General features: G+C 44.9%; 1 protein-coding gene across 18 annotated transcripts in view; it reads right to left on the minus strand.

Annotated features, from left to right (window-relative positions):
• Positions 1-2,628: 2,628 nt before the first annotated feature.
• The window catches only part of LOC100624109 (neuroligin-4, X-linked), a 401,261-nt gene continuing 386,776 nt past the window's right edge, over positions 2,629-17,113 (minus strand). For all 18 annotated transcript variants that reach the window (XM_085008984.1, XM_085008976.1, XM_085008985.1 and 15 more), the window contains 2 exons: positions 13,022-13,811; positions 2,629-4,030 (listed from right to left, as the gene is read on the minus strand). In XM_085008984.1, the coding sequence (XP_084865110.1) occupies positions 3,181-4,030; positions 13,022-13,811 (1,640 nt within the window). In that variant the 3' untranslated portion in view covers positions 2,629-3,180. The remainder of the gene's footprint in view (positions 4,031-13,021; positions 13,812-17,113) is intronic.

Consider the following 17,113-nt stretch of genomic DNA (forward strand, 5'->3'; position numbering starts at 1 on the left):
CAAGGAAGAGCCCTGGCCAAAGTGATCAACCCACGTTTCCATTTCCGGAAACAGCCTTGTGAGTTTCACCATCCAGATGCCTTCCCCCAATGTCAGGCCAGAAGAATATCCTTAGCAGGAGCCCCAAAACAATTCACTAGGACAAACTCCAAAAAACGGACCTGGGACCAGCGGACATGGCCCCTTAACCACCTCTGTCAGGTATACCATTTAGCTTTGAACACGCACAAGACAGTGGAAGAAGGAACCACAAACGCGCCACCTACAAAAAAAGAACGGACGCGTAATTATTTGCACAAAGCATTAGAAAATACTGTGATATTTTATTATTAAAAATGCTGCTGAAAAGTTTATACATATGTGTCCAGCCATATATATCTTCTATCATTACTTAAGGCAAAATCAAAAACAAAATCGCAAAATAATAATCCAAGAAACCATTAAACCCTGCGTGCCAGTGAAGGTCAACAATAAAAGCCTAGGAAAGTTTTTTTTCTTTTTTAACTTATGTTTTTTTTTTCTCATGTTTTTCTCTTTTTTTTATAGATAGCAAGTATATTTTATTCTCATAGAACACTATGAAGATTCTATAACTTCTTTCCATGTAGAAATAAGAGATCATTTAAGGTGTATTAAATTGCTTTTGATCATAATCCTCTGTAAAAGCTAAAGTTATTCACTTAACAAGAACTCTTTTTTTTTTTTTTTCCTTATCCAAATGTCACAAGCCTGATACAGTACTGTGCATATTGCTAGCAGAAGACAATTGGAAATACTAAACAAATACTGGAAGTCACTTTACAAACATATCGGACCCACATTAGTGCCAAGTATCACCTCTTTTGCAGTTTCATGGACAGCCTACTGGCTGGACCTCAGCAGGGGTAATACAGAGCTTGCAGAAATGGCCTGACAGTAGCTTTCAACAATGACGAACAGCAACCTTAGCCCCGACACCTCTCGCCATGGCAGGGGTGCCTCGCGGTGTGCAACGCTGGAGTTCTAATCACCTCCACGTGTATATACAGAGTCACCCTCTGATTTAAACCAAGATGAACAGTGAAATTGACTGGGTGACCTGGATGCATTTCTAAGAACTCTCTTATTTTTTTTGGGGGGGTGGGCATTTTGAAACACTTTGATAGGTTTCAGGACAGTTTGCGTTGAGGGGTTTAGTCGCTCAAAGATTGTATAGAAGGACAAGGAATGTGGACTCTCTTTGTGGAATACATCCACTTTTCCAAGGATATTCAATACTGGGTTTCTGCCATAAGCACCCTCGAGCCCGGAGACAGTCTCTTCAAACATCTTTGGCGACTATTTCCGGGTGTTGCAACAATTCTCGAAAGACAAGACACAATGTGACCATGGCTACTCCTTTTTTTTTTTTTTTTTTTTTTTTTTTTGCCCTTCCACTTTATGACTCCTTCAAAATATCCCTAAAGGTAAATGAAAAGGATGATGCAACCATGACAAAGCATCAGAGGGACAAGGCTCATGTCCCCAGCTCACCAATTTATCATGGGCGACTATTTTCCATTGATCTTGACGGCGAGGCTACCTAACGTCCCTGAAAACCCATGTGAGAACACTTTGTTCTGTCCTTTTGTTTGCTTTTTCTTTCCGTAAGACTCATTGACCCGTGGCCGATGTACACATCCACAAAAGATAATTTTCAGACAGGCATCTGTTTTATCCCACAGATGGTATAAAGAGTAAAAACAAAAATAAAAACCCTGCTGATGGACAAAGAAGGGACTTACTGCATCCACAGAAAGGGAAAGACACATGACCTCTTTCAATCTGATGAACTAAACCTGATGAGCAGGTATGGCATCAGCCAAACCCTTGTGCAGCTGCTGGGGAATACAGCGTTGTATTGACTCAGCAGAGCTCGGCCCCACCAAACACCAGCTTTCTTTCCCTTTTTTTTTTTTTTTTTGGCAGAGCCCTGGGTCGGGAAGCCACTCTTCCCAATTCAAAGAGCCAGAACTACAGAATGAGGGGCTTGGATGTTGTGGTTGTCCCCCTGCCGTCACTCTGCCTGCGTGTGTTTCTAATTCAACAAACTTTCCACAGACTCCATGCGGGGGGGTCCATCCTGGGGTTGCAACTCCATGAAGCCTTAACACACCAAAAAAATGCAAAGTGTTCCTGAAGACAAGAGTGTCCTAAGAATGCTGTTGCATGCACTTGTCCAGCCCACAAAAGGAGGGAGAGCCACCAGTTGCACAGACAGTCTGGGTCCACTGGGTGACAACCGCATTTTCCTACAAATGAAACGCATTAGAAAACCCCATGTCTGTTGGCCACAAGGAATTAAGAACATCCTCCTTGGTCCTGGAGGAAACAGAGGTGATAGGAGTAATGAGTATATCAATTTATATACATACAGAACACAATGGAAAAGCACAATCTTGCTAAAAGCTCTTTCAAACTGAAAACACCAATAAAAGCTTTTTTTGTTTTGTTTTGTTTTGTTTGTTTTCTCTCTGTGTGTGTGTGTGTTTAAACGCACAGCTATATACATTTTTTTTTTAAATTTTTACAAAGTTCCTTAAATACAGTTCAGGCTGGCAAAACATCTCTTTGCACAGAACTCTACGTACGTAACTGCATAGTCAGTTCTTTTATTTTAATAATAAAATTCTACTTTTCCTTCTCTCTGGATTCCAGCTCCATATGCTGGGTCAACGCCCACAGACTCTTCCCTCCCTTAAGCAGAGTCATCCGTCCTATGGCACATAAAGAACGTTTATTTCTTTTTCAATTGTAATTTAAAAAAAAATAAAAGAAAGAAAGAAAGAAAAAGAAATTGGGTCCCTGGCTGAGTTCCAGAAGTGTCCGCTTCCACGGTCCCCCATGGAGACACCCAGGTCCTTGAAACGGTCACATTCCAGCCTCGCTCACGTTTGCGGTGGGGATGGAGCTCTGAAAAGCAGTATTGTAACAGCACATGGATACATTTCACATTTCGCAGGGTCGGAAGTTGGTCTTGCCGCACTGGGACATGGTCGTGGGAAAAGTCTGCCGGGACACGGGGGCCGCCCTTCGGCGTGTCCGTCCGAGGCCGGTGGGAAGAAACGCATTCCTTGTGGGGAGATGTCGCTTTTGTCTTCCTTTCTCTCTTGCGTGTGGCGGAGGGGAGGCGCCAAGGGAGGGGACAGAAAGACGGCAGAACTATACTCGCGTGGTCGAGTGTCCGTGGGGTAGATTGCTACTGTTCTGGCCCCCGCTGAACGTGTTGAAGGTGTGCAGAGGCTGCATCCCCGTGAGGGTGCTGGGAATCATGGTGATGGTGTTTGGCGTCATGAGCGGGATATCATCCGGGGACCGGCGCAGCGTGAGGGTGTAGTCCGGGGGACAGGTCAGCCTCAGCGTGTCATGAGCCTGCAGGGACTCGCACTCGTGGTCGTGCTCCAGCTGTTTCATCTGCAGGGACATGATCTCCTCGTTCTGCATGTGCGCGATGTCGTTGGTGGTGTTCCTCTGGGGGCTGGGGCGCCGGTGCGTCTCGTGGCGCCGCTTGTCCTTCTTGTAGTACAGCGCGGCGAAGGCCAAGATGTTGAGGAAGAGCAGGGAGGCCCCCACGGCGATGGTGACGCTCAGCTCCGTGGAGTAATCCCGTTTGGTCTCGATGAGGACGGTGGTGTCCTCGGGCCCCGTCTTGTGAGGGTCCTTGGAGTGTTTGGGGTTGTTGGCGGGCGTGATGGCCGGGCGCTTGGTGGTGGGCCAGATCTTGGCAGGGGACCGCCGAGTTCCGTAAGGGAAGGAGGTCATGTCGGGAGGTGGGACCTTGGTGGTGGTGGAGACGTACTGGAAGATCTCGTTCAGGTTGTGCAGGTGGGGTACCAGTTCCAGCCAGAAGGCCACTTTGGTGGCCCGGTAGTGGTCCCGCACTCTGGGCTTCAGGCCGATGTGTAGGTAGAGCTGGTCTTTGGGGTTATACTTGGACCAGGCCACTTCCTCAAAGCGGTTGGGTTTGGTGTGAATGAACTTGGTGTCCTGAGGAACAGGCTGGTTGGGGTCGCTGGGGACAGAACGGAGAGAAAGAATAGAGAGGTCACACCCTTCCACACGTCACAAGCAGACTTTCATCACATCAAACGAAAAGGCAATCAGTTCCTCTCAAGCGTTTAGGGATACAAAGGACTGAAGGCACGACACATGCATGATGGTTGCATCCAAATGGGAGCTCCCGTTTTGTCATTAAAATCCCCTCTTACCTTCACTAAAAAAAATAGTAGTAATTCCTGATGGCAACAGTAAAGCAATTTTCACCACCTTGCTATATTTTTTTAATGCATCCAATTAGCGTCCATCGTAAAGGAGGAAAAAAAAACCTGTCTTGAAACATGTGCAGGATGTCAAGTTTAATTTCCGTCCTAAATCTCAACCGCGGGTGATGGGCCTCCAAGGTGGCACCTGGCAATGGCTGGAGACGTTTTTGGTCATTACAAATGAAGGATGGGTGTCTGAATGGGTAGAGGCTAGGGTGACTGTTAAATATTCCTTCCACGAGGCAGCACCCTTCCCCCAATGTCCACTCCAGCAAAGAAATATCTGGTTGCGAATGTCAAGAGTAGGTTTTTTTGTTTGTTTGCTTGGGTTTGTTTTTTTTTTTTGGGGGGGGACTTCATTTCTTTTATTAAATTATGCAAGCTTTTTTTCATAACGAGTGGTTGAGCACACCTTCTCAAGAGTGTTGAAAGTGAGAAACCCTGATGGAGAGGCTACTGTTCAAAAACACGTGCGTTCTCTTTCTTGCTCAAGAACTGCCTCTTAAAGGAAGAGGTTTTGCGGTTAAAACAATGAAAATACACGTTAAAAATCAAATCGAAATGGGCCTTTGTCACCGCAAAACATGAATAAAGAGAAATATGCATTGATGGTCCTCCATTAGAAAATGGACTGTGTATATACTTGAAATCCTTTTGAAGATCGAATCACATAAACCTCAGACAACAGTCCATTCATCGAAGAAGTTTGCTAAGACAGTGCTTTTACTTAACACTGAGGTTAAGGGTTTTCAGGAGAAGTACGGCGTGAAACAAGACATTGAGGGCTTTTATGGATTTCAAGGGTGTGTGGCAACTACGAACCTAAGAAGTCACTTATGATTTACACAAATAGGCACAAGGGAGAAGGAGACTCATTGAAATCAAAAGATTCTCTGCAAAACAGGATGCCGGAAACTTCTTTGCAACCAACTCTTTTAAGATAACCAACCACTCAGCAAAGATACCATAGCCCCATTTCTTCTTCTTCTTTTTTTTTTTATGCTTGGAAAAGTCAGCTGTAAAACAGATTTCACCTTAATGTGTACTTGTTTTGGAAAAGAGACTGTGCATGATAAAATGTCACCTGCTGGACAGTACTGAACACGTGGGCATGATGGGCAGACCCTGCTTGCTCAGACCCACTGATCTGGGTGCTTTAATGTCTATCTTCCAGGGTGCAAACCATGCACTTGACCAACAGGTGCAATATTTGCCAAAATAAGGGCTTAACCCTCAGCTAGAGACTGTCAAATCATGTCCATAGATTCAGCTCTGCATCTCCCCCTCTTTACAACTGCAAAATCTTGAGCAAATACTTTGACCTCTCTTAGCTTTATCCTTCTCATCTATAAAGTGTGGGAGTCAGTAAGGAAGGTTAAATAATAAGTACAATATTCTTGGCCTGTAGTAAGTGCTCAATAAACAGTATCCCTTTCTGTAATGCATAAATTAGAATATACCTAAAAATTCCTTGGGAGAGAGAATTATAGATAATATACTGTATATAGTCACAGTATATACTATATTCTATGTATTTTATATAGTCTATGCTGCATAAAAATATAATGTATACCACTATATATAGTATATGCTGTATAACAATATACTATATACTGCAATATATATGGTACACTATAGACTATATAGAGTCTAGGCGGCATAACAATATCCTGTATACTACAGTATATATGATACACTATACTGTGTATATCTAGGGTGTATAACAGTATCCTGTATACTACAGTATATATGGTACACTATATACTGAATAGAATCTAGGCTGGTATATATGGTACACTATACTGTGTATATCTAGGGTGTATAACAGTATCCCATATACTACAGTATATATGGTACACTATATACTGTATAGAATCTAGGCTGGTATATATGGTACACTATACTGTGTATATCTAGGGTGTATAACAGTATCCCATATGGTACACTATATACTGTATAGAATCTAGGCTGGTATATATGGTACACTATACTGTGTATATCTAGGGTGTATAACAGTATCCTGTACACTACAGTATATACGGTACACTCTATTCTGTAATACATGCTATATAAAAGTATGCTATACACTGTGAATAGTATACATTGTATAAAAGCATACTGTATATTACAGTATATACTGCATACTACAGTATATACTGCATACTGCATACATATATAGAGATGGATAGATGTATGATATACAGATTTGACAATAGACATGGTATATCAGACAAAGAAGTTTCATCACCAGAGTACACACTAACTGCTGTGCTTTTATTAGTGAGATGAAAAAATATTTTAAAAAATTATAGGCCTAATACTATGAGATTTTTCTTTCTTTTTTTTGGCTGTGCCCACGGATACAGAAGTTCCTGGACCAGGGATCGAACCTGTGCCACAGCTGTGACAACTTCGGAACCTTAACCCACTGAGCCACCAGGGAACTCCTGAGCTTTCTTATTTATGTGTTCATTTATAAACATTCATGTACTTTAATCTGTGTTGAATTTATTTTTCCATTCTTACATGTTTTGGGAAAATGTTGGATTCAGTATAACACCCCACGTTTTCTTTGAGTCTCCTGAAATAAATTGTTGGAAATTCCCATTTAATTGGAATCTACCCTGGAGAAGCCCGCCATCGATTTTTATTGTTCTAAAAGCCACAAAAGGTAGGGAGGATTCCTGCTATGTTTGCATTGATCTGATTTCACTGAATTGAGTCTTTTAGATGTATTGACCTTTGATTTAAAGAGAGAGCATCTAGGAAAGAGTGTCTGTTCATGTTGGATATGAGGCTATTTTCTACAGAATTCAGTGCACATTTGAAAAGGTAAGGAAACACATTTATTTTGTTCTCCAAGAAAAGAGCAGGGGGATTTTGAAAATCCAGATAAGTAAGCTTTCGTCTGATACAATCTATCTATTAGAGTTCTTAGAGACGCACAGTCAGTAGCCTTAAACCAAGATAAACTCACAGAGCTTATGAACGCTCATCATTTTCTCTCGTCAAACACTCAAAAGCCAGGAAGATCGCTAAGAAGGAATGCGGTGCCTTGTTTTGTAGACATTCCTTTGGGCGTACGGTGTGTTTTAATTCCCACGAATAACATTGAAAATGATGATCATTAAGAACCAAACAGGCACATCCTCTTTCCCAGGCAAGTCTCAAGACACATCTTCAGCCATTCTCCCCAACATCTAACACATACGTTTTCAAAACCTGTTGTGCGTCACTTTGAATATGATCTTGGCCGTGGATGGTTAAACAGATATCCAAGGTCTCGCAGGGCATTTTACGTGTGAGAGATAGGTACCTCAATGTCCTTAAAATTAGCAGGGACCCCTCAGATATGCTCCTTTGGATGGTAAAGATTTTCCTCACCCCTCAAACAATGGCGTGCGTGCTCTTAGAAGAAAAACTCACCCCTGCCCCCCGAATTATGCACTCAGCCCTAACTCTACAGCCGTTCATTCACTGAGGTTAAAACACTTTGGGGCAAGAAAGGTCACTTCGAAAACCAGTCTTATGCCGCAACTCTTTCTAAGCCACCCTCCCCGACTGTTGGTTGACTTTTGCCAAGATTCAGCAAACACGGAAGGTAAATGAATCATAGGCCACATCAAAAGCAGAGGTGGCATCTGAAAGCCAATGAAAAATACAAGTCCTTCTGTGCACTTGACCTACTCCAGTATATTTCAGTACATTGAACCAGGTGTTGCTGTTCTTACCTAACATACATGGGCTTCTTGGCCAACTGCCTTCCCACCTCTGAACTCCAGGGGCACCTAAGGTCTTCCACGTATAATGCTTAAAGTATTGTTCATGGCCACATCTTTTGTAGAGACCCTCGTCCTGCTCATTTTATCCACCTCTCCCCACAGAGAACCCAAACTGCATTGGTCCTTGATGCACGAGCATGATTTCCATTGACTTGTCAGGACCAATGCCTTACGTGTTTATCCCCAAAGAGATTGGATGTGACAAAGAGTTCAGATCTGTGTGATTATTCATAAACCCTGGAATTTGTTTTCATGTCTCCTTGGCATTGCTTCACATTGATCAACACTCCCCGAGTAGTCTCTTTCGACTCTGGTCCTTGATGCTTCAGCTTCACTGTTCTTTTCTGGCACCGTTTTGGATGAGTCTTCTCACCTGGATCCCTGGACAGACCTTCAAAAGCATCCCCCTCCTCTGTTCTCCTCCCCCCGTCCTCCTTTTCCTCCTCCACTCCCTTCTTTCCCTTTAGGCTTGCCACAGTCATCATCCCAACATTATTTTTCTGTGCTTAATAAAAACAAACATTCGACATAATAAAACAGTCAACATACAGAATAAAACACAAGCAAACCAAACAAAACGTTCCACATACATGTAAGCCTAGACCTAAGGGCAGCACTGTTCGAGCTGGTCGTGTAACAAGAAATCTCAGAGTTCACACGCATGAACAATTAGGAACACTGGGGTGCTGTGACGCGGTGTCGCAGATGTGACACTCCACCCGGGGATCACGGCGAAGCGTGTTCCGATGCCACGGGATCCTTTTGTTCTCAGCCATGTGCTGTTAGAGTCATAGGACTGCATGTCCTTAGAACCAAGCTCCCGTGTCTCTAGTGCTTACACAGGGGTGGGCGATGGTAGGCAAGTGTATTCTATGCTATTCTGTGGGTCCCTGCCTGAGTATGAGTTCTGGACAACAGAGTCAGGCATGTCACCTCACGGGGACATCAAAAACTGGTTTCTCCCATGCTGCTCCCCTACTGGCTCCATACTGCCTCACGCTCCTTGGCTGGATCACTTTCTAGTTCCCGAGGGACAAAGAACTCTTCCTCCATGCAGGGCTGGTGATACTACTACCTAATTGAAATTAAGTACCTAGCAACCACCTCCCAAGTCATGCTGTCTATTGGCAAATGCTAGACTTTGCCCATCAGCTCAACCACCCACCCCCTGCTGTCCCAAACCCATTCTTCACTGAAGGCAGATGGCTTGGAAATTTCTAATGTATGTTAGAAGCTGCACATTGCTTCCTAGGGGAGGGGCAATTCTGAGGAATGTCCTTGGAGGATGATTTGAGTTGTTTCAATGATCTTTCAAAATTCCCAGCATTAATATCCCCAAGGGTGATTTGAGCTGAACTTCACATAGACTGCAGAATCCAAAATAGCTCCTGCCTGGACAAGGACCAGATGCTTCAGCCTGCCAAGCAAGGCCCTCCCCCAGCAATTTGCTGTCACCTCCGTGAGAGCCCTACCTGATGTTGTCGACTACAGTCAGAAGACAGCTATTGTCCAAGCTGAGCCTCTGTACCTTCTCCAGCTGCACCAGCTACTTGAGCATCTTTATAAAGTACGCTCAACATATACCACTAATGGCCACATGGATAGAATGGGCCAGTGATTACGCCTAAGCTATTTTATGTCTCTGCAAATATGCTCCCCAATTGAGGGACGTGAAACACACACACTAGGGAAAATGATTTTAGGAACTAGAGGTACAGCCTTAAAAGGCACCCCACACTTGGGAGTCCCCACTGTGGTGCAGCAGAAACAAATCCAACTAGTATCCATGAGGATACGGGTTCGATCTGTGACCTCGCTCAGTGGGTTAAAGATCCAGTGTTGCCATGAGCTGTGGGGTCAGTCACAGACGCGGATTGGATCCCGTTTGCCGTGGCTGTGGCATAGACTGGCAGCTCTAGCTCCAATTCAGCCCCTCGCCTGGGAACTTTTATAATCTGCAGGTGCGTCCCTCGTCCCCCCCCCCACAAAAAAAAAAAGCACTCCACGTGAAAAAGAAAAATTTTTTAAAAAAACACTCAACATTTTCAACCCTCACTTAGGCACTGACAGGTCCTGGTAAGTGTATTCATTTGTTGGTAGCCTTTCTTCACCATCTCATGACATTAATTAATTTCCTTTATCCTTTGCTTTCTTTTTTAGAAGAACAAGAGAGAACCCATCTCAGAGCCTTGGGCAGGCGAGAACTGCTAACGAGAATTTAATGGCTTTATTTGGATTTTGTCATTTTCTTTAATAGTTCAGTTAAAGCAGTGATGGATGATCCTAACTTTCCATGGAAGAAAATCCCATAAAGTTCATTTCTAAAGCACATTTAAGGGAAAAAGAAGGCAGGTGGCTGTAACAAAAGCACTGATGCTGGGTTTAGACATTATGAAATGATAACAGGTTAGGAGGGGGAGGTAGTGAACGGGCATGGCCATGTTGGGCATGGCCACAGTGGGGCAGCTGCTCCTGCGGGTCTTTTTTGCTTCGAGAAAATGCAAAACTTCACAAGGGCAGCCATGACCTATCAGAGTTCTGGGACACCATTGGGCAATGGTCTGGCCTTTTTTTTTTTTTTGGCTTTTCAGGGCTGCACCCATGGCATCTGGAAGTTCCCATGCTAGGGCTCCAATCAGAGCTGCAGCTGCCAGCCTACACCACAGCCACAGCAACACCAGATTCGAGCCGTGTCTGCAACGTATACCACAGCTCAGGGCAACGCCAGATCTGCAATCCACTGAGCAAGGCCAGGGATCAACTCTGCATCCTCATGAAGACTAGTCGGATTCGTTTCCACGGCACCACTACAGGAACTCCTGGTCCTGCCTTTAAAAGGTTACATGTGCAAAGGTTTTCCTTTCAAATTCAGATATGCTGATGGTCCTAAGCTCCAGGACTTCCCCGTGGGATTTTCTTGGAACCAGGGTCCTTGCCAAGGTCATCCATCTGGTTAAGATGAGGTCCTACTGGAGCAGGATAACCCCAAAAGCAATGACCAGTGTCTTCCAAGAAGATGGCCATATAAAGACAGATGTGTGGGAAGAAGGCTATGGGGTGACAGATGCAAAACTGGGCAAGAGGCAGCTGCAAGTCGGGCAATACCAGGCATCGCCAACAAACCCCCAGAAGCTAGGAATCCACATGGAAATACCCTCCTAACAGGCTCGAGGGGGAGCTGGGTGCTGCCCTCACCTTCACAGGGGTACTTGCAGCCTCCTGAAGGGTGACACAAAGCCCACGAGCTATTCTAAGCCACATGGTCATGGGTGCTTGGTTGCAGCAGCCCCGGGAATTTAAGAAACAAGGTTCCAGGATGTTCCATCAACATCCCTGCTCACGTGAATCTGTCCTCTCCTTGTCAAAGAAAGATCCTTGGGGGACAAGCCATCATCTCTCCCAAGGGGCTGTGCCTTCACCGTTTCCCACTGCCTGTCTTCATTCTAACACACAAGGGGGGACTGTTCAGAGTGGGTATCCCTGTGGTGCATTTTCTACTCTGTAAATATGCCATCCTTTCCGTGACACGGCAGGACCAAGACTGCTGCCCCCCAGAGGATGGGGAAGGATGGTGACAAGAATGACACCTGCTCACACCCCGTAAAAATCACTGCCCCTCCCCACCCCACGTCCTCTCTCTAGAACTACACGCAGCTCGGGCACAGCAACGCTGTGGCACGTGTGGGTACCTCATCCCCCCCCATCCACGCCCAGCCATCCGCAGAAAGAGTGACCTTCCCCGGTGCCAGGAGCAGCTTCATTTTAAATTCTGCACCAGAAGCTCAAGGTTAATGATAGAAACACATCCAGGTGGAACAGAAGGAGAGCTCATTCATTTCCACAATTAGGTTATTAGAGAAGAGAAAATGAAAAGGTGCTTTGATATCCATAGCTCTTTAAGATGGGGGGGTGCTTTTTCTCTCATTGTTTGCAGAAAATCTGCTCAGTGAAATATGGGGGGACCCTGCTTTGGTGTAACTCTGGTGTATTTTCTATTACATTTAGCCAATGAGCTTTCTACCTAGGTATACAGATAGATAGATACACAGATAAATATATGTACATCTATGAAGTGTATATTTATTCATGAAATAAATGTGTGTATTTACAAATCAATACATTTGTAAATACAAGTATACATGCAATAATTATCCTAACTGTGGAGAAACACTAAATGTGTCTATCCATAAATAGATGTGTATATATATATAGATAGATACATGTTTTATATACACAATAGGATATCTTTGTAAGTTAGGAGATTATGAGTTATTATATGTATTTTATACATTTAGTATAATTTTTTACTGTGTATTATGAGATTTATTTCATTCCTTCGTGATGCAATAAACACACTTGGTCATGCGGCACAGAAGTTTTGATAAGTCTAGAATTTACCAAATGAGACAAGGTCCTATTTAGATTTGAAATGCCAGGATCCCCTTTCAACAGGAAAGACAAATATGTCTAACTTTCCCCAGGTGGTGGGAAGAAAATAATTTTCTGTATGCATCTAGCACCTTAGGAGAAACTGGTTTGATAGAAACCAACTGAGAGGTGAAGAAAAATCAGGTCTCCCTAGACATTGGGGAAGAGGACAGTCCTTGGGGGGGGTGCATGTGTATTTGCATGTGTGTGTGCACGTGTGGGAGCACAGTGTGTGCACCTCTGTGCATGTGTTTGTGCATGCATGTGTGTGCATACACGAGAATGCATGTTATGTGTGTCTGCAGTCATGCGTGCCTGTGCCTTTGTGTAAGCACGTGAGTGCCCATGTGTACATATGTCTGTGGGCGTGTGTGCAGGTGTGTGCATTGTGAGCACATTTGTGTATGTGTGGATGCCTGCCTGTGGACCAAGATCTAGCGAGTCAGGGAAGCAACGCGTCTATAGAGAAACCAGGCAAACTAGCGGGAGGGCAGTGATCTACTGGGGCGGGGGCGGGGAATGGGACCATACCCGGTTTTGGCGAAGTTTGTCCAGTAGGTCATGACCACTGCGCTGAGCATGACATCATTCTTGGAGAAGTTGCAGCTGAAGAGCTCGGTGGGACCGATCATGGGAATCCCGAAGACGTAGGGGACCTCGTCGCCGTGGGCCGAGTCCGCCCAGCTGGGCTTCATCTCGCTTTGGCAGTGGTGGTAGAAGGCGTAGAAGTAGGTGGGCGAGCCATACTGGGCGTGCAGGTCCGCGGTGGCCACGGCGGGCGCCACCCACTGGTGGTCCGTGAAGAGGGCCACCAAGGTTTTTCGCCGCGTCTCGGGGTTTTCCTTGTCCGCCCAGTCCGTGTACATAAACTTGATGGTTTCCCGCAGGGTGTCCTTGCCTTCCGGGTAGCCGTAGAGGTTGTCCACAAAGTTGGACACGGAGAAGTCGAAGTCGTTGGGCGTCACGCCGTCCTCGTTGTCCACGATGCCGTCCACGAACTTGAGCCCCTCCCCCTGGTTGACGCCCAGCATGATATCGTAGTTCAGGAACTCGCCCTGCTCCATGAGGATCTGGGGGTCGTCCGGGATCACGTCCCCGTCGATGACGGGCCCGAAGGAAATGTGGTACGTGGCCGGGGTGATGGTTTGCTGAATGAGCTCTTTGTAGTTCTTGTTCCGAAGGCAATCCACCATGTCCGTGGTATCCAGCATGTTGCAGCCGACCCTGTCCGCCAATATCCGAGTGTACTTGGCAGGCTGGTAGTTCACGGCCCAGCTGGACAGCGCAGTCCCGCTCTGGATGATGGCTTTCTGGAACAGACCTGCAGGTGCAAAATTGTGCACATGCAAATGAAAACCCACAGTGGAGAAAAGCCGCTTTGACTCAGCAAAGAAGGCTCCGATTGTCCCCGCCCCAAGGCGTGTGAATTTCTGGAAACAGGAGCATTCAGTTCTTTCACGGGGTTTCGAGCCCGTTCTCTGCCCCTCCCCCTCTGGCTGGACACTGGTTTTTAAGGGATGCTCTTAGACACACACACGCACACACACACAGTTTAAGAAAACGAAACTGTATTTACACTTCAGCTGCCGTGGTTAAAAACATGCAGTCTCTTTCTTCCTACCCAGTTTTGGGAAATGTCAGGGTCTCCACCCCCAATGTTCTATGATTGCAGCTCAGAGCAGTCATATCCCTCATCCCCTAAAAAATATGCCTTGTGGCCTTGAATGGTCAAAGGGGCTATTTTTTCCCACTGCCTGAACCAGGTACCACTTTATGACGGGGTCGGGGGAGGGATCAACCAACACCAGCTGAAGAGCGCAAACCAGAATGCATTTTTAAAACAATTTTTTGAAAGGTATAGCTGATTTACAACGTTCTGTCAATTTCTGCCATACAGCAGGATGCATTCTTATTTCCACCTTGCATATGCTGCAGGTGATAAAAATTTGGCATTAAAGTAATTAAATCAGCTATTCCTAACAAAATCCTCAGTTGAATGCCCCACTGAAATATATGCTTATCAAAAAAAAAAAAAAAAAAAAAACCAAAACAACCCATTCATTTCAAAATTGCATCCCTCCATAGCCTGGACTTTTGGATCATTTATCCTGACATATTTTAAACAAGTCTGTTTGGTGAGAAACTTGGAAACCCATGGGCTGGCGGCTTTCTGAGTCAAATTCTGTCACGCTTAAAATTTTCTGTCCCATCAGGCTAGTACAGGGGCACCGAGAAGTAAATAAAAGCCTATTTTTTACTACTCTAGGACAAGAGATGAGACCCTATAAAATCAGTCTTTCGGTCCTTATCTCTCCCCTGCTGTTTCCATGAACTCCAGCCAGATGTCCTTCTTTTACTTTATGAGTCACTGGGAGAATAAAGCATTCAAGTGGGGAGTCCAGCAGTTCGTGCCCTGTGGGTGATGTTTCAGGCCATGTCCAAACAAGCAAGCATGAAGAAAACATGATTGCAATCAGGAAAAGATGTGATTCTAAAGACTGGAGAATGGGGACGGGGAGGGAGTGGGATGGACTAGGAGTCTGGGGTTAAGAGATGCAAACTATTGCATTTGGAGTGGATAAGCAAAGAGATCCTGCTATATAGTACAGGGAATTATACCTAGTCACTTGTGATGGAGCATGATGGAGAATAATGTGAAAAAAGAATGTGTGTGTGTGTGTATGTATATATATATATGTGTGTGTGACTAGGTCACTTTGCTGTACAGTAGAAGTTGACAGAATACTGTAGAACTAGAGTGGAAAAAATAAAAATCATAAAAAAAATAAAAAAACAGGAGTTTCTGTCGTGGTGCAGCGGTAATGAACCTGACGAGGATCCATGAGGATGTGGGTTTGATTTCTGGCTTCACTTAGTGGGATAAGGATCCGGTGTTGCCATGAGCTGTGGTTGTAGGTCACAGACACGGCTCAGCTCTGGCATTGCTGTGGCTGTGGCATGGGCCAGCAGCTGCAACACGGATTTTGACCCCTAGCCTGGGAACTTCCATATGCCCAGGGTGCAGCCACTAAAATAAATTAAAAATTTTTAAATAAATAATGAAGAAAGAAAGAAAGATTGATTGGTGGACAAACTAAAGACACACAAGATGAACTGAAACTTTTTTTTGTTTGTTTGTTTTTTTGCTATTTCTTGGGCCGCTCCCGCGGCATATGGAGGTTCCCAGGCTAGGGGTCCAATCGGAGCTGTAGCCACCGGCCTATGCCAGAGCCACAGCAATGTGGGATCCGAGCTGCGTCTGCAACCTACACCACAGCTCACGGCAACGTCGGATCGTCAACCCGCTGAGCAAGGGCAGGGACCAAACCCGCAACCTCATGGTTCCTAGTCGGATTCGTTAACCACTGCGCCACGACAGGAACTCCAAAGATGACACACAAGATGAACTGAAACTTTCAATTGATCTGGCTTTGCCCCATACATCATCAAATTCCGGAAGGGGCCAATCCCCTAAGGTTTCTCATTGCGTTGGAAGTGTGCACATACAGACTTGTGTGTATGGCTCTCAAAATGAAGGTTGTGGAGCTGCTGTTGTGGTGCAGCAAAAACAAATCCAACTAGTATCCATGAAGATATGGGTTCCCTCCCTGGCCTCGTTCAGTGGGTTGCTGAGAGCTGGGGTGTAGGCAGGCAGCTATAGCTCCAATTCGACCCCTAGCCTGGGAAGTTCTATGGGTGAGGCCCTAAAAACCAAAAAACGATGAAGGATCTTCAGAAAACGAGGTCAAAATTTGGTGCACTGAAGACATGCAGAAATGTCAACAATCAGAAGGAGAAAAATGCTGCTAGAACTTGCATATTTTTTTCTCCCTCTCACCACTCCTGGCCATGATTGAGGTTTAGATATATTGGTCAGGGAAACCCATGCTAAACTGGAAGAGTTAAAGAACGTCATGGATTGTTCCTATTACAAAGTATGAGTCACTTTGGTATTTTCGTATCATGCCTTCTTGCCCCCCCCCCCCCATTACGGTTATCATAGTCATCATATCTGCAATACCATTGTTAAGGAACAGTGCCACCCCCCCCAACAGGATCTGAGAGCTGCCTGAAATGGCATCCTTGTCCATGACAGGACCAAAGGAAATGTGATACCCAGCCAGGGTGATGGGCTGTGGAGTGGATTCTTGACATGATGCCTGCCAGTCTAATACATATCAAGCACAATTCTTAAAGCCAATTATTGGAATGTCAATTGGTACAACCACTATGGAAAACAGTATGGCGATCCCTCAGAAAACTAAATGTAGGACCCAGCAATCCCACTCTTGGGCATCTATCTGGACAAAAATTTCCTTGAAAAAGATACATGCACCCCTATGTTCACTGCAGCTCTATTCACAATAGCCAAGACATGGAAACAACATAAATGTCCATCAACAGATGATTGGATTAGGAAGATGTGGTGTATATATATACAATGGAATACTACTCAGCCATCAAAAAGAAAATGCCACTTGCAGCAACATGGATGGAACTAGAGACTCTCATACTAAGTGAAGTACGTCAGAAAGAGAAAGACAAATGCTATATGATATCACTTATATCTGGAATCTGATATACAGCACAAATGAACCTTTCCACAGAAAAGAAACTCATGGA

This window comes from Sus scrofa, chromosome Y, assembly GCF_054392235.1.
Source record: "Sus scrofa isolate SSC_HxYL_T2T_F1_AM1 chromosome Y, Sscrofa_HxYL_maternal_Yorkshire_Landrace_v2.0, whole genome shotgun sequence".
NCBI lineage: Eukaryota > Metazoa > Chordata > Mammalia > Artiodactyla > Suidae > Sus > Sus scrofa.